This window comes from Carassius carassius, chromosome 23 (genome assembly GCF_963082965.1).
Source record: "Carassius carassius chromosome 23, fCarCar2.1, whole genome shotgun sequence".
NCBI classification, from domain to species: Eukaryota; Metazoa; Chordata; class Actinopteri; order Cypriniformes; family Cyprinidae; genus Carassius; species Carassius carassius.
This window is the reverse complement of record NC_081777.1, coordinates 31,732,227-31,757,889: the sequence shown is the minus strand read 5'-3', so window position 1 is coordinate 31,757,889 and position 25,663 is coordinate 31,732,227. Positions and strand designations below refer to the sequence as shown.

At 34.4% G+C, this 25,663-nt stretch overlaps 2 protein-coding genes across 3 annotated transcripts; one reads left to right on the top strand and one right to left on the bottom strand.

Annotated features, from left to right (window-relative positions):
- Positions 1-3,294: 3,294 nt before the first annotated feature.
- Positions 3,295-25,304, bottom strand: capn5a (calpain 5a). 2 transcript variants are annotated; one of them, XM_059506969.1, is made up of 13 exons: positions 25,189-25,304; positions 20,449-20,621; positions 18,052-18,183; positions 12,848-13,056; positions 11,541-11,733; positions 10,393-10,586; positions 8,217-8,294; positions 7,658-7,853; positions 7,472-7,588; positions 6,838-7,034; positions 5,367-5,488; positions 3,916-4,052; positions 3,295-3,518 (listed from the first exon to the last, which is right to left on the bottom strand). In XM_059506969.1, exons 2-13 carry the CDS (start codon positions 20,611-20,613, stop codon positions 3,336-3,338), a joined length of 1,923 nt encoding a protein of 640 aa, XP_059362952.1. In that variant the 5' UTR covers positions 20,614-20,621; positions 25,189-25,304; the 3' UTR covers positions 3,295-3,335. The 2 variants fall into 2 exon arrangements, with proteins under 2 accessions (XP_059362952.1, XP_059362951.1); XM_059506968.1 differs by having other exon boundaries at positions 20,449-20,687; positions 25,189-25,281.
- On the top strand, positions 14,100-15,170 carry ompa (olfactory marker protein a). Its single transcript, XM_059506970.1, has 2 exons — positions 14,100-14,344; positions 14,888-15,170. The coding sequence occupies exons 1-2, from the start codon at positions 14,100-14,102 to the stop codon at positions 15,117-15,119; spliced, it is 477 nt and encodes a 158-aa protein (XP_059362953.1). The 3' UTR covers positions 15,120-15,170.
- Positions 25,305-25,663: the final 359 nt, after the last annotated feature.

Below are 25,663 nucleotides of genomic sequence, written 5' to 3'. Positions count from 1 at the left end.
TAACTATGTATATTTTCTGTTTTATATTATACTAGCTATATATAATATATATATATATACTATATATTAATTGATTAAAAATTTAAATATTATTTATATTTATAATGATAAGCATTATATATTAAACTAATAAAAAAGTTACATACATATTATATATATATATATATATATAATATATATATATATATATATATATATATATATATATATATATACATAATTTTTTCCCACTTTTTATCAAATCAACTTACTAAATACAATTTTTACATTAATGACATTTTGTGGGAAAATGTGTCAAACATTAAACCGTAAAATCAAGTAAAAATATTTTAATAATATATATATTCAAAATAATAAAGACATTATCTCTTATTCTATGGAGAAATGCAGCGTATACTGTTGCAGTATCAGGGTGTTTACATGCTCCTCAGAGTCATTCATAGAAAATGTTATGATGGTGATATTTTGTAAAAAAAGAAATATTTAACCAGTTGTTTTCTGAATTGCTGGTACAAGATGAAATCATCATCCAGTTTCTGTTGCTTCTGTGAAGTTTGTTTTTATCAATAAAGACTGAATTTGCTTATTTTCGCCTGATAAGCCTGATAAATGAATTACATGACTGCATTTAATCCAGAGTGTTTTGGAAATATAGATGATGTCAGATCCTTTGCATGATGTGATAAATTTGCCAAACATTTACAATTTGAAAGGTTTTTTGAAAGTACAAAAGTGCTCAATCAACGTCTGATTATACAAGGTTTGTGATTAATGCGACCAAATTAAAGATGAACACACACTCCTCTCATCATCTTCTGCAGGGTTCGCATGTTTGGGCTTGCATCCTTGCTTTGTGCTCCATCAGAGGAGGCTAAAACATTCCTGTCTGTAGAAACGCAATGCCTAGTGATTTCTATTACTTTATCTGTCTTAATGTAACTTATATCTGTAAATATGATTGTAAACTGCTCTTAAATGATATTCTGATCAAGTTTTTTGTCTTTTTTGTTACTCTATCATCAGCACTGGTAGCCTAAATAAAAATATTTTTAGCAGACTCACTATATTCCTCGGTACATAGCCTCAAAAATATATTTTGATATATGTTATTTGACCAAAAATAGAGTAAACAATAATCTTGTGAAATATTTTGACTTTTTTGTTGTTGTTGTAATATATTTTGAAATACTGTATAATTTGTTCTTGGGATCATTACTCACGATCCTTTAAAAATCATTCATAAACATAAAAAATCGGACTATTTCAACTTTTGACCAATAGTGTATATGGTCACAAATATTTAGAAGGGCACAAATATTTAAGATGATGACATTAAAAAAAAAAAAAAAACCGATTCCCACTTTTTGACAAATGAAATTCCATCACATTTCCAGTCATTCAAATTATTAAACAAATTACAAATAATTAAAAAATATATTTTTGACATTCCAAAGCAGTAGATAAAATATTTTTGAACCAGGTATATCTACAAAAAAAAAAAAAAAACAATTATTACAAAACGTTACAGTTGAACTATTCCAGGATTCTAAAAAACATGTGAATACCACAAATAAAAGTAATTTAATGTGTGCAAATAACTGAACATTCAATTCAACTTTATTTCATTATGTGAAACAGTGAGAAAAACAAAAAGATGCTTCACAGAATATGACCAGATTTCTTTGGCTATTTTACCCGTTCTGATAAGGCACATCTTCATCTGTAAACAACAGGATTTACACGCAAAGAAACGAAAAAAGAACAAAATATAAAACAAAAAACATTCATAGTGATCGTAAAATGGCCCAGTTGTACTGAGATTCTCATATTCACAGCTAAAAAGCATCTTGGCATTTGCTATTAGGGTGATAACAGAGGAGAATAATGCAGAAAATGATTGTGATTATATACTGTGTAATATTTTTTGAGATAGAAATAAACCTGCTTCTTCCTCAGTACACATACTGACACCTTGTGGCTGGAATTGGTCTTTACACAAGTGATGCTCAACAAAATTTCTAAGTGACCCTTTATATTCACTGTTCTCATCATGCATTTCTTAAACCGAGTCTGTCGGATATATTCACTTCAAACCCCATGTTAGAGACATAAACGAATCCTGGATTCAGATGGAAACACTGAATAAAGCTCCCATCATCTGAAGAAATGTTTCCATTAACAAAAGCGTGATAAAATCAAGATAATAGCAGATATTTGAAAGAGAAAAACAGGAATGCCCTCCATATTTCAACATTTAGTGTAAACAGAAGTAGTCCTTGACCATCCATTTCTGATAAAAGTTCAAAATATGACAACAGACAGAATATAAAACTAAATTCATAACTACATAGTTGAATAATAGATAGTGGTATTAGATACAGTACATGCATATACTGCATGTTCAATCATAATGCATGTCCTAAAATACCTTGATTTATATATATATAGATAGATCACAGAAAATTAGACCTTTACAGGGACGGTTCACCCAAAAATGGCAATTTTTTCCAAACCTGTATGAATTTAATTTAGCTGTTGAACATAAAAAAAGATATTCTGAAGAATGCTGGTAACCAAACAGCTGATGGTACCCATAGACTTCCATAGTATTTTTAAAGCCAGCAGTTACCATGGGTTAACAACAACCTTCAAAATTTCTTCTTTTATGTCCAACAGAAGATCGAAACAACATGAGGGTGAGTAAATGATCGCAGAACTACATTTTTGGCCACACACTCTCTTTGCAGTTTGTAAAAAGCCACTGTAAATGAGTAAAATCACTTGCAAGAAACATTCCCAGAGGACTCCAAACAGATAACGAGTAGAGCTGGGACAATAAATCAATGCATCACGAATTGAGTTATTATTCTGCATCCATTCTAAGATGATTATTCTCTCTTGAATCGATTCTGAGCTTCGTTTTTAACAGCAGATGTTAGTGCATGCTTCAGAAGCCGCACTACTGTGCTTGGCACACAGAAACGTGTTCCTTGCACACAAAATAATCAGCCTGAAGCTAATTAAAGGGTGTTCATAATGGTCTGTGTTTACAATAATCTCTCGTCATAAAAGCATAAAAGCCCAGGTGCAATACATTTAACCTCTTACCTGAGGATTTGAGTGTGAGGTTAAAAACTAGCCTAGAGCGCCATCTGCTGTTAAAAACTAAGCTCATCATGATGCATTCCAATAATCTCAGAATTGATTCATTGATGAATCGTGATGCATTGATTTTTTCGCCCCAGTCCTGATAAAGAGCATGTAAGTATAAGTGTAAGACAACACATCAAGTGTGTAAAGTACAGACACAGAGCATGGTAAAGAGCGTGAAGCGCTCAGATGTTGGTCAGGACGTCGCTGGTGGTGAGGCTCATGGACAGCAGACCTGGAACCTCGTTGTTCTGCCGGTTGGCTTTGTCCCGCAGACGAAGCGTGTGAAGCGTCTGCAGGTCAGACAGATCGCCGCTCAGGACCACCTGACCCATGAACGAGTCCTTCACGAGGTTCCTGTTGTAGATCTGATGCAGAGAGAGAGTAGATTAGCAGCATTAGGTAAAGAAAGTTCACTTTAAAAGAAAATGCATTACCATATTGCGTTACTTGTGTTAGTTAGTTACTTTTTATGGAAAGCGATGTGGTATGTTACTTTAAAGTGACTTTTTAAATCTGGGCGGGACTTGCTTGTTTGATTTTAATATAAAAAATCATCAATGGAGAGATGATTTATTCAGCTTTCAGATGATGTATAAATCTCAATTTTGAAAAACTGATTACTGGTTTTGTGCTCCAGGGTCACAGATGTGTCATTTTGCTTATTATTATGATTGTACTGGTTACTTAAGAAAAAAAGTAATCTGATTATATAACTGGTGTTACTTGTACTATCATCCCTACTGATTCCTGAAAGATCGGCACCTGAATGCGGATCGGCTCCTTCGGCTTCTTCCTGTAGAACACAGCCTTCACGTCGAAGTCCGGACTCGGTGTGTTTTTGTGCACCGGAGAGTGAACCTTCTGTCCCTCGCAGCTGATGATGACGTACGGATCGGACGCTGAAACGACGGAGAGATTCAGTCCATCAAAAACAGCCATTTACTGGAACACATGAGATCTAAATGAACTTATTTTCAATTTGTTGGTCTCATCAAAAAACCTGAAATTCTTTAAAAAGTATTTATAAATGTTTTAAAAATTGTTTGATTCGTCCATTTCTCCAATGGCCAGAAATGGTCTAAAAAAATACATTAGCGGATAAACAGCGAAGAAAGAAATACTTAAAATAATTACATAACAGGAACTTAAAACAGATTAAAACATACACTATTATTTGAAAGAAACCGACACTTTTTTCTTCATTAAGGTTGAAATTGATGAAAAGTGACAGTAGAGACATTTATAATGTTACAAAAGATTTCTAGCTTAAATAAATGCTGAACTTTCTATTCATCTGTGAATCCTGAAAAATAAAATGTATCACTGTTTCCACATAAATATTAAGCAAAAAAATATTGATAATAATCAGAAATGTTTCTTGATCAGTGAATCATCATATTTTCATGATTTCTGAAGATCATGTGACACTGAAGACTGGAGGAATGATGCTGAAAATCCAGCGGAGCATCACAGAAATAAATTACATTTTAAACATATTCACATAGAAAACAGCTGTTTTAAATTATAATAATATTTTACTTTTTTACTGTATATAAATTTAATCTTAGCTAACATAAGAAAATTATTTCAAAAACATTCAAATATCTTACTAACCCTAAACTCGGTAGTTTTTACACTACCCACACATATTACAAAAATATATCAAAGTTGTTCACATTTTTTTTTTTTTTTTACTTGGTAATTATAACACTTTTAAGTGTCATTAATGGTTGTAAATGTTTTAGCTATTTTTCAAAAATGTATAATACTTATATAATGCTTCAACAGAAAAAATGCTTGAAAACATGTTCAAAAACATAAAAAGGTACAACAAAAAAAAGGTACAAAAGCTGTCACTGCGGCGGCACACCTTTGTACCTACAGAATCCATAATTGGGTACCTTAAAAGATATATATTAATAACTAAAGTGTATATATTAGTACATAAAAGGTACAAAAGTGTAACACCCCAGTGACAGCTTTTGTACCTTTTTTTCTGAGAGTGTGTTATAACAAACACATAATAAAGATTATATTCCTAAAGATTTGGCCATTGCAAATCTTGAAGCAGATCGTTTTTATTTCCATTTTATAACTTCAGATGTCTGTCGTGTATCATGAACATGTCAGATCAGATTGTTAGTGAAAACTAGCGGAGATCTCTGGTAGATGCTGTTCTCCAGAGCATCTCGTTGAGGCGTTTGTTGACTCACCTCCATCTGAGTCCTGAGCCTGGAGTCCATCTGCTCGGTGGACATGCACCTGTGTGACCAGCTTGGGATATCCACAACAGCCTGTCCAGCAGGTGTGAGGCGGCTCGTCTGTCATCAGCTCCCTAAACACCACACAGTCTGCATCAATACAGCATCACAAAAACACTACTCTATTATATTTATATATATAGTGCTGTCAAACGATTAATCGCATCCAAAATAGAAGTTCTTCTATGTATATATAAATAGACACACATGCATGTATATATTTAAGAAAATTATAATGTGTAACCCTGCAGCACAGAAGCAGTCATCAGTATCACAGGTATATTTGTAGCAATAGACAACAATACATTGTATGAGTCACAATTATAGATTTTTCTTTTATGCCAAAAATCATTAGGATATTAAGAAAATATTAATGAAAATATTTCCATCCGTAAATACATCAACACTTAATGTTTGATTAGTAATATGCATTGCTAAGAACTTCATTTGAACAACTTCAAAGATGATTTTCTCAATATTTAGATTTTTTTTGCACCCTCAGATTCCAGATTTACAAATAGTTGTATCTCAGCCAAATATTGTTACGATCCTTTATTCAGTAGGGGTCATATGATGTGATTTCAATTTGTACTTTCTTTTTTTGGAGTGTAACAAGCTCTTGAAGATCTGTAAAGTTGCAAAGACTAAAGTCGCAAAAAAAAAAAAGAGATATTCTTTATCAAAGTTAAGACTCTGCCACGCCCCCTAAAACACCTCGTTTAGACACGCCCCCACATCTCTACATCACTGTGTGGAAATATTTGTGTAATGCCTCCCCAATGTTCACACAAAGAAAGAAGGAGTGGTTTCAGTAACACAGTTAGTGTTGAAGCTGTCATGTCAGGGAGATGTGTGTGTATCTGGGAGAAAGAAAGCACTTTATTTGGCTTTCCGAAGGTAGATGCATTTAGGAGTCTTTAAGATTACTTAAAACAGAACAGCAAGGCATTTTATGGACGACCGTTTCGTGAACCTCGGAGAGGAGGTCATTCTGACTTTCATACGACAATCTGGGGCTTCTGTATCAGATACTTGAAGTATGTTTAGTTATTAGTTTAAGTATTTGCTATTGAATGTTCAAATGTGGAGTTTTGCGCATCGCATGTGTGTGTGTGTGTGTGAGAGAGAGAGAGAGACAGAGAGAGAGGGTCACACAGTGGAGTCAGATGTCTTAACCGTCCATGGCTTGTGTACTGAAACACATACGAGCTTCATCACTGAGTCTGTCACAGACTTGGTTCCTCTTTCAGGTCTTTGACTGATGGTAAAATTAAGAACATGTTAAAAGTCTTTACATTTATTTTGAAAGATGAAGCATGTGATTTTGGAAAGGGGCATTACATTTCCGACGAGTGCTTGCGGTGTTCAGCCAATCAAAGGAATCGTTTGACAGCACTAATAATATATATTTCAGATGTATTACTTGCAGGCAGCAGGTACATCTGTGAAGATGCGCAACAGGAAGTCTCTCTGCAGGCCGGGGTCAAAGGTCGTGGGAACAATGACGTAGCGGCCCTCCTTCAGGTCTTTGCGCAGAAACACGCTGCGGGAGTTAATGTAGATGGAGCTGCCCACTGTTTTCTGGATGGTGTGCATGCGGTACGTCCGGTTGAGCTCCACCTTTCAGAAACACGTCTCACTTGAACCACATGCTGAATCAACACAATTCTGTGTGCTTTTGCAAAAACTGTTCTGTGTCTGTTCTTCTGGATCATGTCACACTTTCGTACAAAATGTGTGCAGTTATTATCACTCAATCAGCAGAAAAGCACCACAAACACATGATTCCTGTATGAATTTGAGTCCGATTACAACAGTTTGTTCAATTCTCAGCCCATTTTCACATGTATGAATGATTCGGAACACATGAGTATGTCACAACATTAAAAAAAACACATTAAATAGTATTTTAACAATCTACACTTCTTTTGAAATTTGACTGCTTTTTATTTTCGTAAGTGCATCTTCAATCCTATTTTGAAAAAAACATTTTTTTTTTAACTTAGCATTATCAAATGATGTAATACAGGCTTTTAGAGATTGGTTTGTGTACATACTCTTTGGATGTCAAAGCCGATGGCCACATTGTCTCCTTTGACATCTTTAGCTCTCTTGTCCTGCTGCTGAAGGCAGATCAGAACCTCATCCTCTGGCTTCGTCACATTGAACACATACTGAAAACACAGAAACAGTCTTCAGTACACCTCTACACAGCACACTCACACACACACACACACACACACCTGTGGGTTCTGCAGGAACGTGGCTTTGTGGTTGATGCAGCCTCCTGATCGGTTTCTTAAAGGGTCGTCGTGGCGACACCAGGAGCCCCGCATCACTTCCTCCTCCCAGGTCTTATGGATGCTCAGGTATGACGTGTTAATCATGCGGCACAGAATCAGGTCTGTGAAATACTTGCAGAAATCCTCAAAATCCATCCTGGAAAGATAATGGACAGAAGAAGGATGGAAAAGAACAACCATCAGTAAAAAATAAAATAAAAATAAAAAATGGATGTATGGATGGATGCATGGATGTATGAATGTATGGATGGATGATGGATGGATGGATGTATTGGTGGATGGATGGATATTTGCAAAGATGCCAGAAAGGGAGGGTGATGTGGTTTTGAAATGAAGAATTAATTAACTGCTTTAACAAAAATGCAAGCCTTATATTTTTAACTATTTTTAATGCTGAAAATGCTAAATGTCAGAAACAGTTTGTATTCTATTGCATTATTTATTTGTTAAACATTTTCTGATTGCCCTTTACAATTTCAATTTCAGGGCAGAATCTCACCAGAACTCGCCATCATCTTCCACAGTCACACCCAACCTCTCTCGCTCACCCTTACTCACTCTCTTCCACTCCTCTGAGCTACAGACAGACAAAAGAAGAACAAATATTAGTGTTTTAATTACATTTCTACTCCAAAAATTATCTCAATAAAATGATAATAAAAAATGTATCCATCTATATATATAGACACACACTAATATACACCAATATATATGCATACACACACACACACACGTATTATATATTACACACATATACATATACAATGCCCTCTATAAGTATTGGGACACTCTTAAAAGTCCCGTCCTTTCTATTTGGTAAAACATCCATGTTTGTAGAAACACCCAATAATACAATATATATATATATATATATATTTAACATTTAAAATAATGCAATATTTTTCAAGTGCTTTATTGTCATATGTACTAGTACAATGAAATTCTTACTTTGTTTACTCCTCAGGAGAATGACAGGATAGAAAGGGAACAAACATAACTTACTAGAATGATACAAATTACATAAAAATACAGTAAAGTATAAACCAGAAAGAATAATAAAATATAAATAATAATAGCATAAAAAGGAAAACACAATAAATATGCAATAAAGAACAATACAATATTAAAAAAGCAACAATTAAGTTACCTTCAACCTAAGATAAAAGTCATTTAAATACCTGTATATAAGTGTCCCACCCAAATTCTAATGCATTTAGTAAAATTAAAACACTTCATTAGCCTCCACATCAATACTGATTATTTTAATGTATTTTCCACATTAGCATCATAAAAATATGTAAATTAAAAAATATTATTAGGTCTCTACTCAACAACTGTTCTTTGGTTGAAAACATTTGATCCTCAAACATTTAAATGTGTTTTTCACTATTAAAACCCTGCAATGTGAACAAGACTATAATAAATAAAAAAGTACTGCATGATGCTGAAATATGTCACTTGATGTTGAGTTTGTCCTGCAGTATGACCACAAAAACACATTCAGCATTTAAAAGTCACAATCTGTGGTTTGAAACAAAGACTTGCTGTGTCTGCACAGCCTTGACATTTCCAGTTTTTTTTTACACCAGAGAGTCATAGATCATGCTCATTAACATTTATACTTTAATCCTTTTTTTAAGAAGCATGTTTAGCTCACAATCATTTCTCTTCCTAACTGTTTAGCACATTCACTGGAATTTTTAACTTTAGGCAAATGTTGTCCAGCAATTCAGAAAGTTGTTTACATGATCACTTGAAGTGCGTCTGTGCCCTAAATCAAACTATTTATATCAGGGAAAGGCTGGGAAAACTTCAGTGTCAAAAAAGGCCAGGTTTTCTCTCATTGCACATAATAATAACACTGCAAACCTGTGACCCAGGACCACAAAACCAGTCATTAGGGTCAATTTTTGGAAACTGTTTTTAATAATTCATCTGAAAGCTAAATAAATAATCTTTCCATCGATGTATGGTTTTGTTATGATAGGACAGTATTTGTCTGAGATACAGCTATTAGAAAATCTGGAATCTGAGGGAGCAAAAAAATCTAAATATTGAGAAAATCATCTTTAAAGTTGTTCAAATGAAGTTCTTAGCAATGCATATTACTAATCAAAAATTAAGTTTTTACAGTAGGATATTTACAAAATATCTTCATTGGAACATGATCTTTACTTAATATCCCAATGATTTTTGGCATAAAAGAAAAATGTATAATTTTGACTCATACAATGTATTGTTGTCCATTGCTACAAATTGGTGCTACCAAAAGATTAATCGCAATTAATCGCATCAAAAATAAAAGTTTTTGTTTACAGAATAAATGTGCATGTACTGTGTATGTATATTTAAATACACACACTTGAATATATATATTTAAGAAAAATGTGCTATGTTTATATATAAAATATAGTTATATATAATATATACATGTAAATGCATGTAAATATTTTCTAAATATAATTACTGTATTTGTGTGTCTTCTTATATACATAATAAATATACGCAGTACACACACATATATTATGTGAACAAAAACTTTTATTTTGGATGCGATCGTTTAACACTACTACTACAAATATCCTCATGCTGTTTATGGTTTTGTGCTCCACGATGCACACAGTCTTCTTTATAACCTTAATCTCCTTAATAACAGCTTCCAGATGTTCACAAACCTGTCGCTCCACGCTCCGTTCCACTCTCTCTCACCCCAAGGGTTCCTCATGCGGATCATAGAGAGCTTCTCTGATTTGAAGAAGGCCAGCAGGCCGGTGCCCAGGCGCACTTTATGCAAATCAGTCACTGCATACGCGTGACCTTTGACCAGACCGCAGTCTAAACGGGCTTCTATGTCCGCCTGATTCGTGGCCTAGAGTAAAGAATCCAGATATGAACACATGAGGCTGGATAGATGACTAACAAATTAAAAATCCATCACTGATTCCAAATGACATGACAAAACCTGTAGTTATTATAGTAATGTAATTCCTTACATTGCACAATACTTTTGACCTATCTCATTTATTGCATTGGTTTAAATATGATAATCATGAACCATATTGATATAAAAATTAAAAAAAGACTAATAAAGCAATGCGCCCCTAGAATCCTTGGTTTTCAGTGAATTTATAACAGCGAAGGGGCGTTGTTAGACACTAGGCTAATGAACCCCCTTATCTGTTATAAATTCAGTGTAAACCACGGCTTCACAGGGCATACTGCTTTTAAAAAACGATTATTCCATTTAGGTGGTATGGTTTCACAAACTAAAACGGAGCAAATAAAGTGTAATGATATATTAATAAAAACAGTATTCTTCCAACGAACAATGTAGTTCCTCAGAAACAGTTGTGGTTGCTACAAAGTGGTTGCTGAGCAACACAAACATAAACAAAGCTGCATGTTACTTTGTAATTTACAACAGCTTTGAAAATCATTATGTTAAGATCATGTTCCATGAAGATATTTTGTAAGTTTCCTACTGTAAATACAACAAAACTTCATTTTTGATTAGTAATATGCATTGCTAAGAATTCATTTGAACAACTTTAAATGCGATTTTCTCAAAATTTAGATTTTTTTGCACGCTCAGATTCCAGATTTTCAAATAAATGTATCTCAGACAGAATATTGTCCTCCTAACAAACAATTCATCAATGGAAAGCTGACTTGTTCCGCAGTTAAATTTTGAAAAATTGACCCTTATGACATGTTTTGTGGTCTAGGGTCACAATTATTAGAATCTGATTACGTAATCCAGGTTACGACCCAGCTCTGGACCGAACTCATAGCTGCATGAAACACAGATGCATGCGAGGCTCACTCTGATGGAGCAGCTGATCAGGCCTCCTCTGTTGTGGACCTTCAGCACGCGCTCAAACAGCTGATTTCTGGCCTCCTCCTCCTGGATGAACTTCCCCTCCAGCAGATCCATTGGCTCAGAGACTCCACCGGTGAAGTCCACCAGAGCGTCGGCCGTGTTCCCGCCATCCAGAGCCTCATAACATCCACACAACCTGAAACATGACAGACGCAGAGGAGTCTGCATGCTCATATTACACATATTAAAAATAAATATATGAATTAGCGCTGTCAGGCGATTAATCGCGATCAATCGCATCCAAAATACATTTTTGTTTACATAATATATGTATGTGTGGTGTGTATATTTATTATGCATATATAAATACACACACACACACATGCATGGATATATTTCAGAAAAATAGGTTATGTTTATATATTAAATATGTTTATATATGATATAAAATATAATGATATAAATATGTAAATATTTTCAACATATATACTGTATGTGTATGTAATGATATATGCATAATAAATATACACAGAACATATGCATATGCAAGCTATGCAAACAAAAACTTTTATTTTGGATGCGATTATTCGCGATTAATCATTTGACAGCAATAATATTTGATAGATTTACATAGATATTTATAACTGACTAGTAACCTTTTCTTTGGTATTAAATTGAAATTAATGAACCTAAACAAGATATTAAAAATCTTTTTATTTATGCACACACACACACATATATATTTATGAATTGTCTCATTAATTTTTTTTTTCTTTTTTTTAGTTGACGTATTCTTATTATCACTGAATTTGGTGCTGTAATAAATGTTTACATTTTAAATGTAAATGAAAGAAATGCTTAAAAAAATATTTGTAATTTGTAATAATTGGTATCTTGGTGTCAAGAAACATTTATTATTACTACTACTACTGTTATTATTACGAATTATGAAAACCATTTCTGCAGCTTAATATTTTTGCGTAAACTATGATTTATGTTTTTCCCCCTAAAGATTCTCATATGAATATAACATTTGAAATGGCAATCTTTTTTACAGAACTCATTTTATATATAATATACAAATGTCTTGTTAATGCATGATTGTTTAAAGTAGTAATAATCATACTTTATATTGTTTAGAACACTGATAATAATAACAACTGTTTCTTGAGCACCAAATCAGCATCTTTTATATTATTTAAAAACAAATAAATATACTACATAATAATATACTATCTTATATTAAATATGTGCACGATCCACTCAATAAAGCATGTTTTATTCAGTTTTTCTGTTGGTTGTGTAATTACTTGGCATAGGCTTTCTCCACCAGTGCACTCCAGAACTCGTTACTGTCGTTAGAGTGGCAGTAGATGAGCTTCCCGTTTGCGGTCGGCAGTCGGTCATCGATAACAACATCCACCCATTCTCCAAAACGCCAGAACCGAAAGTGAAAAATCCCAGCATAGCTCTCCGGCTTCTGCTTGTCCCATTCCTGGTCCTTCCAGTCTGGGATAACCTGTGAACAGACAGAAATACTGCTTTCATTACTGGAGGCACACTACCAGACCCGGGGAAAAATGGTGAATAAAAACCATAAAAGCATGGAATTATAAGAGCTTCATACAGTGAAACATGAAAGATCAAGAACATGCATAGAAATTAATGTCAGATTTTTGCATAAATTACCCTTATTTAAAGCAATGCTATTTTAATATTAAATATAATTGTTTTATTTTTATTTTAGTCATTTTAGTACCTGACATTTACATTTTAGTACTTCAACATTTTAGTAACTTGCCAATGCAATATATGTAATTTTCCTTTAAGTTTTTCCATCTGATATTTATATTTTGTTTCAACTTTATTTCAGTAACCCCAACATTTAACCCAAACAGTTTTACTTTTACTTGACAATAACAACACAGATTTTAAGGACATTTTTATGAGTTAAGCACATTTTAACCCTCAATTCAGAAAACCTTAATGCTAAAAACTCAGTTTATAATCATAATAATAATAATAATAAACTAAGTTAAGAATTTATAAATCATAGATGCATTTGTTGTACTGCATTTACACTGAGAAATTTAATTGCAATATTTATTTATTTTATACTATATTTGGATATTAACTGCATGACACAGTAATAAAAAATCAGACAAAAATAATATATAACAATAATAATATAACAATAATAATTAAATAAATAATGTAAAATGTCCATATGCATTTGGTAATGGGAATGTGAGAATAAAATAAAATAAGCACTATTATAAATATTTTTTTTTACAAATTTTTACACAACAGTATAAGCATCTGTTGCCTACAACATGTCAAAAGCTAGCAGTGAATCTCTGGTTGGTTTGCTCCTCCCCCTCCCAAAACTCATCCAGAGGCTCAGAGCCTGTGTGGCAGAATCAATAGTCCCCAACTAACCAATGCTTTGTGCCCCGTGGGGCCACAGAGGAGGGTGGAGCGGCGGGATGGAAAATGAAGTCTGAGAGAGGAGAGAGAGTTTATTCAGTCGCACACAGGACACAAGCGCACCGAGATCTGCTCATGGGTTCAGAAACAGAGCTGAGCTTCTCTAAGGACCTTCAGCTGCTGGAAGTGAAGAGTCTGAGGGGTCAGTCGCTGCAGCAGAAGGGTCAGAAGAGGCAGCACGGAGAGCGGCTTCTGCTGCCACACGAGTCTGTTTACCAGCTGGACTTCAGCCAACAGGACCGGAGCTTCTCCCGCTGGAACGTCAGCCTGCGAGGAACCGGACGCTTCACCGGCATCTGCCAGCTCTGGACGCCCAATCTGACCAACTGTCACGGTGGACTGGCATGAGGTATCTGAGGTGGGTCTCGAACCCGGGTCTCCCAGTCAGGGAAAGCTAGTTCTCTAGCTCTGGTCTACTGGGAAGAACAGTTTCTTAGAAGACCCATGTGCAGAAGGAAGAGCAAACTCAGAGGCTCAGGTAACTCAAAGGCAGGCAGTCTTTACTTGGTCTCAGTAGTAAAATATAAACAAAATATCCGTTACAGCTTTACAGCACAAAACAGAAGGTAGTCCAATAGGCAACTGGAAAATGAAACTTAACAGGTCTACAATACAGGTAATACGTACTGGGTAGGCTCAAGACTGAAACTGCCAAACTTAAATAGGTCAAAGTACAGGTGGAACACATTAACTTAATGAGCAGTCTTAATTAAAAAGTTGACGGCCGTTAGTGCCACCTAGTGGCCTGGAGAGTTCTCTTATTAAGGTGCAGGGGGTGCCCACCAATGGTTGGGAGAGTAATTACACGTGGTAGAAGACAGCGCTCCCTAGTGGCTTGGAGAGTCGTTACAGGAGGAGTCTTACACCAACCTGATGTCCAGACAGCTGCTGGAGCCCATCTGCCAGTTCTGGAGGAACGCCGGGGATCCCGAGGACTTGCCCCTCAAGTGTCTGGAGGCGGATATCCAGGAGTTCAGAGAGAGGATTGCGGAACTGGCCAAGGTGCGCAAAGTCATGTACTTTCTGTTTGCTTTCAAGGAGGGAGCGACCAAAGAGAAAATCTCCTGCTCTTTGAGCTTCAACAAAAACCATTAAGAGATCAAATCTCTCCAAGCATCGTATCCTAAAACGCCGGACAGCTTAGATGTTCTCAGTGCTGGCTAAAAAGCTTTTTATTTTCACCAATTGATCATAAGAACTTAGCTTCACTTTGTTTTATTTATAATCCTGCTGTCCAGAAAACCAACTCTTTAGAAAGATATGAAGTGCATGTGTTTGGTTGGTGCATATTTAATCCAATGCAGTTTTTATGCTTCTAGATGGATGAATAAAATCTTTTAGATTCTGTATGCGAACGCTTCGTTTTTGAGCATTGGAAGGTCTGCATATTTGAATCGGGAATCAATCGAGACACTCTGCTTTCGAACAAACGCCACGCATTAGTTCTGGGAAATCTGACTCACTGATTCTTTCAATAAACTGATTTAAAAAAAAGCCAATTCATTAGTTTGTTTGCATCATCAAGTGTTTCCATTATACGTCTTGTGACATATTTGGTTGTATTAGTTGTATGAGACATACAAGCTGTTAAAGAACCACTCTAACTGATTCAGTTCAGTTTGTGAACAAGTTCATTAAAAGAATCAACTCAAAAGAACAATTCAGACACATAAAACTATCAAAATGTTCTCTGTTTGCAATGAAATGTCAGCTATACAGACAATAAATGAAAATTACTTCTCTTAATATACTGTATATATACGTATACGTAAATGCTTCACATTGTCTGAAAACTTTTTTAGATGCATATTTAAATAATCAAAAAAAAATTATTTTTACTTTTTATTTTTTATTGTTGACAGACTATAAATTATTTTTTTTTAATAAAGGAAATATAAATTACATGAAAATTAAGAAAAATACACCTTTAAGTTTAAACATTTAACATTTAGTAACAGGATATAAAAAAAATTATGATTAAACAAACTTAAGTAGTAATATTTAAAAATAAATGACAAATGCACAAAATTACATCTGAGGTATAATTTTATGGTTTAATTTGGTAAATTTAAGGTGTAATCATACAAACAAGTACTGAGTAATATATCAATTAATTAAGTGTCCTTAACTTTAGGCTAAGGTTAGGATTAGGGCTTGGTTTAGAGTTAGTTGCATGTTATTATGCATCGTTTATTGTTATTTAGCAAGTACATGCAACATGAATTAGTGTTACCCTAAAATTTAAATACATTTATAAAGGCTATAACTTTTATATAAAGCTTATTAACACTTTTCTTAAAGTCACATCTGATTCTCTCGAAACAAGACCTGCAGCGTTTGCTCGGTAAGTAATTGTGTATTTCACATTGTGTCCGATGATTTGTCAATATGGGAAAATTGTCTTGTGACTGTTTTGGCAACATTATGTTGTTATTATTAACTAAACTCAAGTTAAAACTAATGAAAAAAAATATTTGGCAAATAGTACAAAGCTGAAATAAAATAAAATAAAATAAAATGTGAAAAAAATAAACTATACCCAAGGCAATATTTTTATTTTCATTTAAGTATTAAGAAAAAGACTAAAACTAAAACTGAAAAACAAATAAATTAAAGACACATAGAGGAACAGGAAAACTTTTAATAATACTAAATCTAAAGCTGAAATGAAAATTAATTAAATTTGAATCAAAATACGGAAAACCTAATAAAATACCTAAATGAAAGTTAAAAAAATTAAGTCGACTCGAAATATTAGAAAAAATATACAAAATCAAAATTTTAAATTTTAAATTTTAATTAAAAAATATTATTTTTGTAAATTAAAGAAAACTGTAAAGACACATTGCAATTTCATAAAAATATTAATATTTCTTACAATTATCCACTTTATTCTTCAACACAGAAGTAAACCTATGGGCAAGATTTCTGGTTCATTAGCCGCTATTAGGGAAATAATGAGAAGAATAACAATATGCAGTAAATGTCAAAACTGCACTACAAACCAGAGTGTTCATAATTAAGATAATGCATATAAATAATATGATAAGACACCAGTTTGAAATCTCAAGCAGAAAAACGAGCTGTACATCTACAAATAACTGCTTCCTTCTTTCTTTTCCATTAAAAAACATAATATTTATGTAATATTCTCCAATGTAATGATAATTAACCCTGCAGGGATGAGCAATGATGATGCTTCACTATCAGTGACGGCATATTTGTGACCCTGGAGCACAGTCAATTTTCAATTTTTAGAAATTAATATTTATACTGAATAAATAATCTTTGCATTAATGCATGGTTTTTTTAGGAGGACAATATTCAGCTGATATGCAACTATTCGAAATCAGGAGTGTGTCAAAAAAAATCTAAGGTATTGAGAAAATCATCTTTAAAGTCGTTCAAATTAATTCTTAGCAATGCATATTACTAATGAAAAATAAAGTTTTGATATATTTACAGTAGGAGATTTACAAAATATCTGCATGGAACATGATCTTTACTTAATTATGAACTAATGCATTTTGGCATACAAGATAAATTAATAATTTTGACTCATTCAATGTTTTGTTGGCTATTTCTACAAATATACCCCAGAGACTGGTTTTGTGCTTCAGGGTCACATATATAATGAACGCAGTCTCTTCTGCTCTCCAAGGCTGCTTTTTAAAATAAAATTGACAGTAAAAATGTGAAATATTATTACAATTTAAAATAACGGTTGTCCATTGTAATATATTCTGAAGTGCAATTTATTCCCGAGATGCAAAACTGAATTTTCAGCATGTTATGTTTCTTTTCAAACTTTCAACCATTAGCGTATATGCATCGGGCAGAATTTTTAGTTTTTTTTTGTTTTATCCAAAGCCAACTCACATTGCATTTCAGATGCACATTTCAACTGCTGAAGGATTTCCTGGGAAATGACCTTGGCATTGCTAACATCACGCTCTGATTTTTTAACACAAGTTACAAGTGTAACAAAGAGTGGAAACTAGATAGAAGTGAAATGGCATTGACTCACCTTCTGCCACAGAGCTTCTCTGGAGGCCAGACTGGAGCAGGCCGCCACAAACCAGCAGTTTCCCAGCTGCCCCTGGTGCAGGTCATGAGCGCTGATCCCGTTCACAAACAAGTGCGGGTCTTCACACAGCTCCTGTCATACAGACAGACAAAGAGCATTCAGAACAGAACCGCAGGGCCGTCCCGTGTAATTAAACCAGATGGGTTTTTCTGTGTCACTGTGGCTCAACGGCTGCATAATGTTCTGACTAACATTTCAAAGACTAGTCTAAGGGTTTAAAGTTTTGCATTAGGTTTAAATGTAACAAACACGGGGAAGCAGTTTTTTTCTGGTTAAAAGTCAGCATGCAAAAATAAAAAAATATATATATTAAAAAAACAGACTTGAATTGGTGAGCAACTCAATACTGAAATCATTATTAAAGCCAACAAGCATTAAAATTATTAACAGCTGACTTGTTTTTATATGCATCCATTCTTACAGCCTGGTGAAATAGTTTTATCACAATGCTAATATTTAATTTTTTGATCAATAAGTTTATTTAATAATACAAATAATAGCATTGATATTAATATTTTGTTTTATAATAAAACTATGATAAATGATGAATTATTATTATATACAAATGTTAAATCAAAATATCAAATATTACCATTGTAATAAAACGAATTCACTGTAAAAAAAAATGTTTTATTACAAGGGTAATTTTATACTTAATATTTATTATAATAATAAACATCAATATTCATATATTGCATTACAATACAAGAAAACATTATATTTATCATTAATCAATTATACTTAATGATACTTAATCAATTTTATGTTAGTTTTATTACAAGTGTAATATTTAATATTTTGTGTAATATTTAGTTTATATATATATATATATATATATATATATATATATATATATATACAGTATATTTATATACAGTACACACACACACACACATATATATATACTTGTTATTTCTATTAATATAGTATTGACATTATAATGACAATATACATTTTAAGGCCCAACTATGCAGCCCTACATAGTAAACATGGAGCTTTAAAACACAAACAAACAACTTAACACACTTCTGCTTCAGCAAACAGGAGGTTTCTGGTGGGTGGAAGATTACACTGCACTTGTTCGACTACATTTCACTCAAGTCTGAACAGAACTCTGTCATTCAGGGAGTGTCCTGAATACATACAGCAATGCTCCCGAAACACAAACACTACTCTGTGTAGTGATGTTTACTACTCTTAAGCATTAAGCTCTGGGGTGTGATGCTTCTGGTTCTCAAATACTGTGAGTTTGAAGAAGGAAGGTTTGCTGTTACTTTACTGAGAGACCAAATGCAGGAGGATAAAACAGACAGGCTATCAAAACCAAACAATCTACAGATGATACAAATCACTGTGCAAACACGGTTACATTAGCCAAGCTAAGCTATTCTGACACTGACAATCCATTTAAGGGTTAATTAAAACCTCATGCATATTTAACTAGTTAATGGATTGCCAAAAGGGTTTTCCCAGAGCCTTTAAAGCACTGTATTCAGTTTTAATTGCCAAAGATCTTTTAGGCTTGTTTCAGAGTGATGGGAAAATCATGAAATCACATAAAAATGTAAAAAAAAAAATATATATGATAATAATAATTTCAAAATTCAAGTACTGAATTATCAGATTTGTAAAATAAATTGGATTAAAATTTGTATTATTAAAATATTTATTAAATATTATTATTACATAAAATAGACCAATATCAAGTTTAAAGTAAAAAAAAAAAAAGTTCCTCAACTTTAAAGGTTAAATTATCACATTTATTAAATTAAATTTAATTATAAAATAAACTTAATACGATAAGGTAAATAGACCAATATCAAGTTTCAACCTGTAATCCTGAACTTTAGTGTTACATTATCAGATTTATGAAATAAATAAATTAGGAAATGAATAGATTTACTAAATAATAAAATAGGAAAAATAGACCAATATCAATTTCATACTTTAACCCTGAACATTAAGCGTTAAATTATGAGATTTATGAAATAAATTGGATTATAAAAGAAGTTTATTTATTTAAAAATAAAATAGGTGAACAAACCAATGTCGAGTTTCATAGTTCAGTCCTAAACTTTTTTTTTTTTTTATGGATTATAAAATAAATTTAATAGAATAGGTAAAAAAAATTGCCTAATATAAATTTTCATACTATAATTCGGAACTTAATATGATAAATGATCAGATTCATGGAATAAATTGGATTCTAAAATAATTACACTGATTTATTAATACAAATGGGAAAACAGAGCGACACTTTCATACAAAACTAGGCTAGATTACAAACAGAGTCACATTATGTAACAAATGACTAGAATCTGCATCTTAAAATCTGACCTTTGGCCTCTTCCAGGTGACACTTCCGATGCGGTTTCCATGAGTGAAGAGCGACTGGTCCACAGCGGGGAAGCTGGGGTCTTCAAACAGAGTCCTGTTCTGCTGGCACTGTTTCCTCAGAGCGGAGAAGTGCTGCTCTTCAAAGGCCTTCACCGTCGAGAACATCCCGCAGTCTGGAGATCATAACGCAGGATATTGAGCTGAGCGCTGGGATCGGTTTACTGTTACATCCCTCACTCCTGCACAAGGTGAGTTTTAAGAGGAAATAGTCTATGGCTCTTATTCAGAACAAGAACTGAGTATATCATAGAGCAAAAAAGACTAACGTTGAAACACTGTTTTGGATGCGTTTTTCTAGCATGAATGACATTTAACCCAGTCTGACAGTAAAGGAATAGTTTTTACTGGCCCTCAGGTTATACAAGATTTAGATGAGTTTGTTGAGAAATGTAGCATTGGATGACTTTCTCTGCAGTGAATGGGTGCCGTCAGAATGAGAGTGCAAACAGCTGATAAAAACATCACAATAATCCACAGCACTCCAGTCCATCAGTGAACATCTGGAGAAGACAAACGCTGAAACAAATCCAGCATTAAGATGTTTTTAACTCAAACACATAGAGTCTATAATCCATATTAACACTTCCTCCAGTGAAAAAGTGCATCTCCTAATGTTGTTTAGAGCTGTTTGTTACACCAGCCTGTCTGAAATCCTGTGCTGACCAGCTGGCCCCCATCTTCACAAAGATCTTCAACAGATCGCTGGAGCTGTGCGAAGTCCCTTCATGCTTCAAACGCTCCACCATCATCCCCATCCCAAAGAAATCCAAAATTACAGGACTAAATGACTACAGGCCTGTGGCTCTAACGTCTGTAGTCATGAAGTCATTTGAAAAACTGGTGCTGGCCCACCTGAAGGACATCACTGGACCCTTGCTGGATCCTCTTCAGTTTGCCTACAGAGCAAACAGGTCTGTGGACGATGCAGTAAACATCGGACTGCATTATGTTCTGCAACACCTAGACAGACCGGGGACCTATGTGAGGATCCTGTTTGTGGACTTCAGCTCTGCCTTCAACACGATCATCCCAAACCTCCTCCTGCCCAAACTAACTCAGCTCTCCGTGCCCACCTCCGTCTGTCAGTGGATCAACAGCTTCCTGACAGACAGGCAGCAGCTAGTGAGGCTGGGAAAATACACATCCAGCACCCGTACAATCAGCACCGGAGCTCCCCAGGGCTGTGTTCTCTCCCCACTGCTCTTCTCCCTGTACACTAATGATTGCACATCTACGGACCCCTCTGTCAAGCTCCTGAAGTTTGCAGATGACACCACACTCATCGGCCTCATTCAGGACGGTGACGAGTCTGCTTACAGACAGGAGGTTAAAGAGCTGGCTGTCTGGTGCAGTCTCAACAACCTGGAGCTTAACACGCTCAAAACAGTGGAGATGACTGTGGACTTCAGGAGAAACCCCCCTGCACTCCCCCCACTCACCATCATGAACAGCACTGAGACTGCAGTGGAGTCATTCAGGTTCCTGGGCACCACTATCTCTCAGGACCTGAAGTGGGACATTCACATTGACTCCATTGTGAAAAAGGCCCAGCAGAGGTTGTACTTCCTTCGCCAGCTGAGGAAGTTTAACCTGCCACAGGATCTGCTGAAACAGTTCTACTCCACCATCATCGAATCCATCCTCTGCACTTCAGTAACTGTCTGGTTCAGCTCAGCTTCTAATTCTGACCTCAGAAGACTACAGAGGGTAGTCCGGACTGCTGAGCGAATTATCGGTACAACCCTCCCATCTATTCAAGAACTGTACTTATCCAGAGTGAGCAAAAGGGCTGTTAAAATCACTCTGGACCCCTCACATCCAGCACACTCCCTCTTTGAACTGTTGCCATCTGGTCGACGCTACAGAGCACTGAGCATCAGAACGACCAGACACAGGAACAGTTTCTTCCCTCAGGCAATCCATCTTATGAACAGCTGATAATAACTGTGGGACACACTACACTATTTATATTTATATACACTACACTTTTTATCCAACACACATACTTAGCGTACACGTAAATCTTTTGCACATAATATACATGTACATACATGGAACACACTATACTACTTATATTTATATTTATATACACATACACTTATTTATCCAACACACATACTTAGCGTACAGTTACAATTTTTCCACATAATATACATGTACATACATAAATGCTCTTTTTAATATACCTGCCATACATTGTCAATTTGTATATTGTCAATCCTTACCCACCTATTTGTATTTTTTTGTATTTTTTATTCCTTATTGTGTTTTTTGTTCTGTCGCTGTTATGTTGCACTGCGGAGCTCTGTCACGAAAACAAATTCCTCGTATGTGTGAACATACCTGGCAATAAAGCTCATTCTGATTCTGATTCTGATTCTGATTTAAACGCTGCTTGATCTGTGCAGATTTCTCTCCTGATTCAGACCAGAACACTTTTTCACTGGAGGAAGTGTTATTATGGATTATAGACTCTATGTATTTGAGTTAAAATCATCTTAATGCTGGATGTGTTTCTTCTTTTGTCTTCTCCAGATGTTCACTGATGGACTGGAGTGCTGTGGATTATTGTGATGTTTTTATCAGACTCTCATTCTGACGGCACCCATTCACTGCAGAGCATCCTTTGATGAGACACTGATGCAATGCTACATTTCTACAAACCTGATGAAGAAACAAACTCATCCTGATCTTGGGTGAACAGATTTCCAGCAAATGTTCATTTTGTGTGAACTACTCCTATAAGAACGCACTGCAAAATGAAGAAAAAATATGAAAACGCAGACGTTTGGACATTCTGGTTATCTTGTTTTGTTAAAAAAAAAATTATAATATGGCATTTATGGGAAGCACTACAGGTAAACAGGATAAAAATGTAATAAAACTAACAAAACTAATGTAAGTGATGCTGGAGAAAATCCTATGGCCTTTGAAAATAAGTATTGTGATTGAAATCTACAGACCATAAAGTGATAAAGTGTCAACACTCTAATATGTATCCTGGGTGTTTTCTTTCCACTAGTCTGAAATAAGGAAGAAAATACAAACACATTATGGAGGCAAAATTGTTTTGCCTTAAGAAACTAATACTGAAAAAAAGAGAAAATAATTGGAGGGACCGATTCCTTGTGTAAAACTGTTTAACATTCATGCTGAAAGCCACATGAGTCAGTCTCACACTGTCAAACCAGAACATCCAAAAAGGGGTAACAAATCTAAAATTGTCTCTGATAAACATGATAGTCCCTCCTTAAGTTTACTGTATGCTTCTGCTTTCTGCTCTGGTGTTTATCACTCTTGACACGACTGTGAGAGAGAAAAGATCGATACGGAGCTCAGATGAATGAATCTGTTTAAGACACCACACACCCATCCATAGCGCAAGAAGACGAACACAATACACACAGACCTTCATTCTGGACTATCAGGATCATGAGAATGAGTCAGCCGTGGCTTTGTGTTTTTACTCAGGGTGCGTCTTTAACTGCTGACATTTCTTTGAGCAGTTAGAAAGGTCTTAGAAAACATCTGGAAACTTAAAATGATTTACTGTCATTGCACTATAAAATAAAATATCAAATCATGCGTCATCTGTTATCAAATCTCATACTGAAGCAACTTCCGTTTACTTCATTAACAATCTTTTTTTTTTTAAATGTGAGCATCAAATATGATCATCAGGATTTTGATAAACATGCACTTCTTCATCTCTCAATCATCACTGTAATGTATATTACATTTAAGACATATTGTTGGAGATATAGAATGAGGACGACTGATATTTATTATATTATGTAAAGTATCTGATGTATTGTTATAGAGATCTTGTTGCTTTATATTACAAGCTAATAACAAAAATCATAATTTTGGGACATAAAAACCAGCATCAGCACCAAACTGCCTGTATTTTGCTAAGTTTTGGCCTCTGAAATGAACTGAGCTGTTTTTACTCCTTGAGCTCCATACTCTCACTATATCTGTATGAATCATAAAAACATTAAGCAATAAATATGACACAAAACATTAAACACATATGAAAACTTTCTAAAAATATAAGTCTAAAATGTAAATAACTGTTCAATTTGTATTATTCTACAAAAAAAATTGGACTATTATATTACTTGATATGTCAGGATTTACATGATTTTAGTAGATGTATGAGGTCAAGTTTAATTTTATTAAAAATTGTAAGTGTCATTTAAGCATCCAAACCCATAGTAACAGTTTTTTTTTTTTTTTTTGGTGAATGAAACGAAAAACGAAAAAAGTTCATATGTCTAGATATGTACAGTACAGATTGTAGCTAACTTATTGTTAGAGGGACAATGTTTGGAATGTTTCACCTTCAATACAAAGAACTGAATATAATGTTACATTGTATCAAAGATTCCCGTATGTTTTGCAATTGTCAAGTTTACTTCATTCATGAGTTTTCCAGGCTTTTAAACAATTCTTTATATGCAAATTAATCATAAATTTAGAACCCTGTCAAATGTATCACCATATGAAATTCATCACAGACTGTTACAATGTAACGCCTTCTTTCTCAACGTTCCACACACGCGCACACAAACTCAAAACAGGTGAAAACACCGCGGATGCGTGCGCTTTTGTTTTTGTTTTTACACATTTGAAAAAATTCCCACTAAATATGATCTGTAAAGATGCAAGAACATTTACCTGCAAAACCCTTCCTGCATGAGGTATGAGCAGATGATGTTTCTTATGATTTACTGCTCCATGCACACGCACACACACACACACACGTCCACAGGAGACTGTGTGTTTAATTCCTCATGTTTCATGTTCTCTTTGCTCTGAGTCTGAGGGAGGGGCCTTCACCGCTCACACTTTTACTCACACATTTCTTTTACTGTCTATGCTCACACTCGCGCGTGTGTGTGTGTGTGTGTTTCTGCAACTCATCACAATTAACCAAAAGGGAAACACAGAGCTATCGAGCCACAGAATTAAACTTTTCTGAGAAACAGGGTGGCTTTTTACACGCTCTTTAGAGTTTTGCTGTCATTTTAGATTCAGCTTTCTATAGGCAGCTAAGAAAAGCAAGACAATCGATGAAAGAAAAACACAACATGTCATTTTGACGAACATATGTTGATGTTTAAGTGTCCTGCTGCCACCGTGTGGCGAAAAA

Coding starts and splice junctions, on each gene's coding strand:
- ompa (XM_059506970.1), top strand. CDS start 14,100: ATGGGTTCAGAAACAGAGCTGAGCTTCTCTAAGGACCTTCAGCTGCTG. Junction 14,345..14,887: donor CAGCTCTGGACGCCCAATCT/GACCAACTGTCA, acceptor GGAGGAGTCTTA/CACCAACCTGATGTCCAGAC.
- capn5a (XM_059506969.1), bottom strand. CDS start 20,613: ATGTTCTCGACGGTGAAGGCCTTTGAAGAGCAGCACTTCTCCGCTCTG. Junction 18,184..20,448: donor TCACCTGGAAGAGGCCAAAG/GTCAGATTTTAA, acceptor TCTGTATGACAG/GAGCTGTGTGAAGACCCGCA. Junction 13,057..18,051: donor GAGAAGCTCTGTGGCAGAAG/GTGAGTCAATGC, acceptor GTCTGTTCACAG/GTTATCCCAGACTGGAAGGA.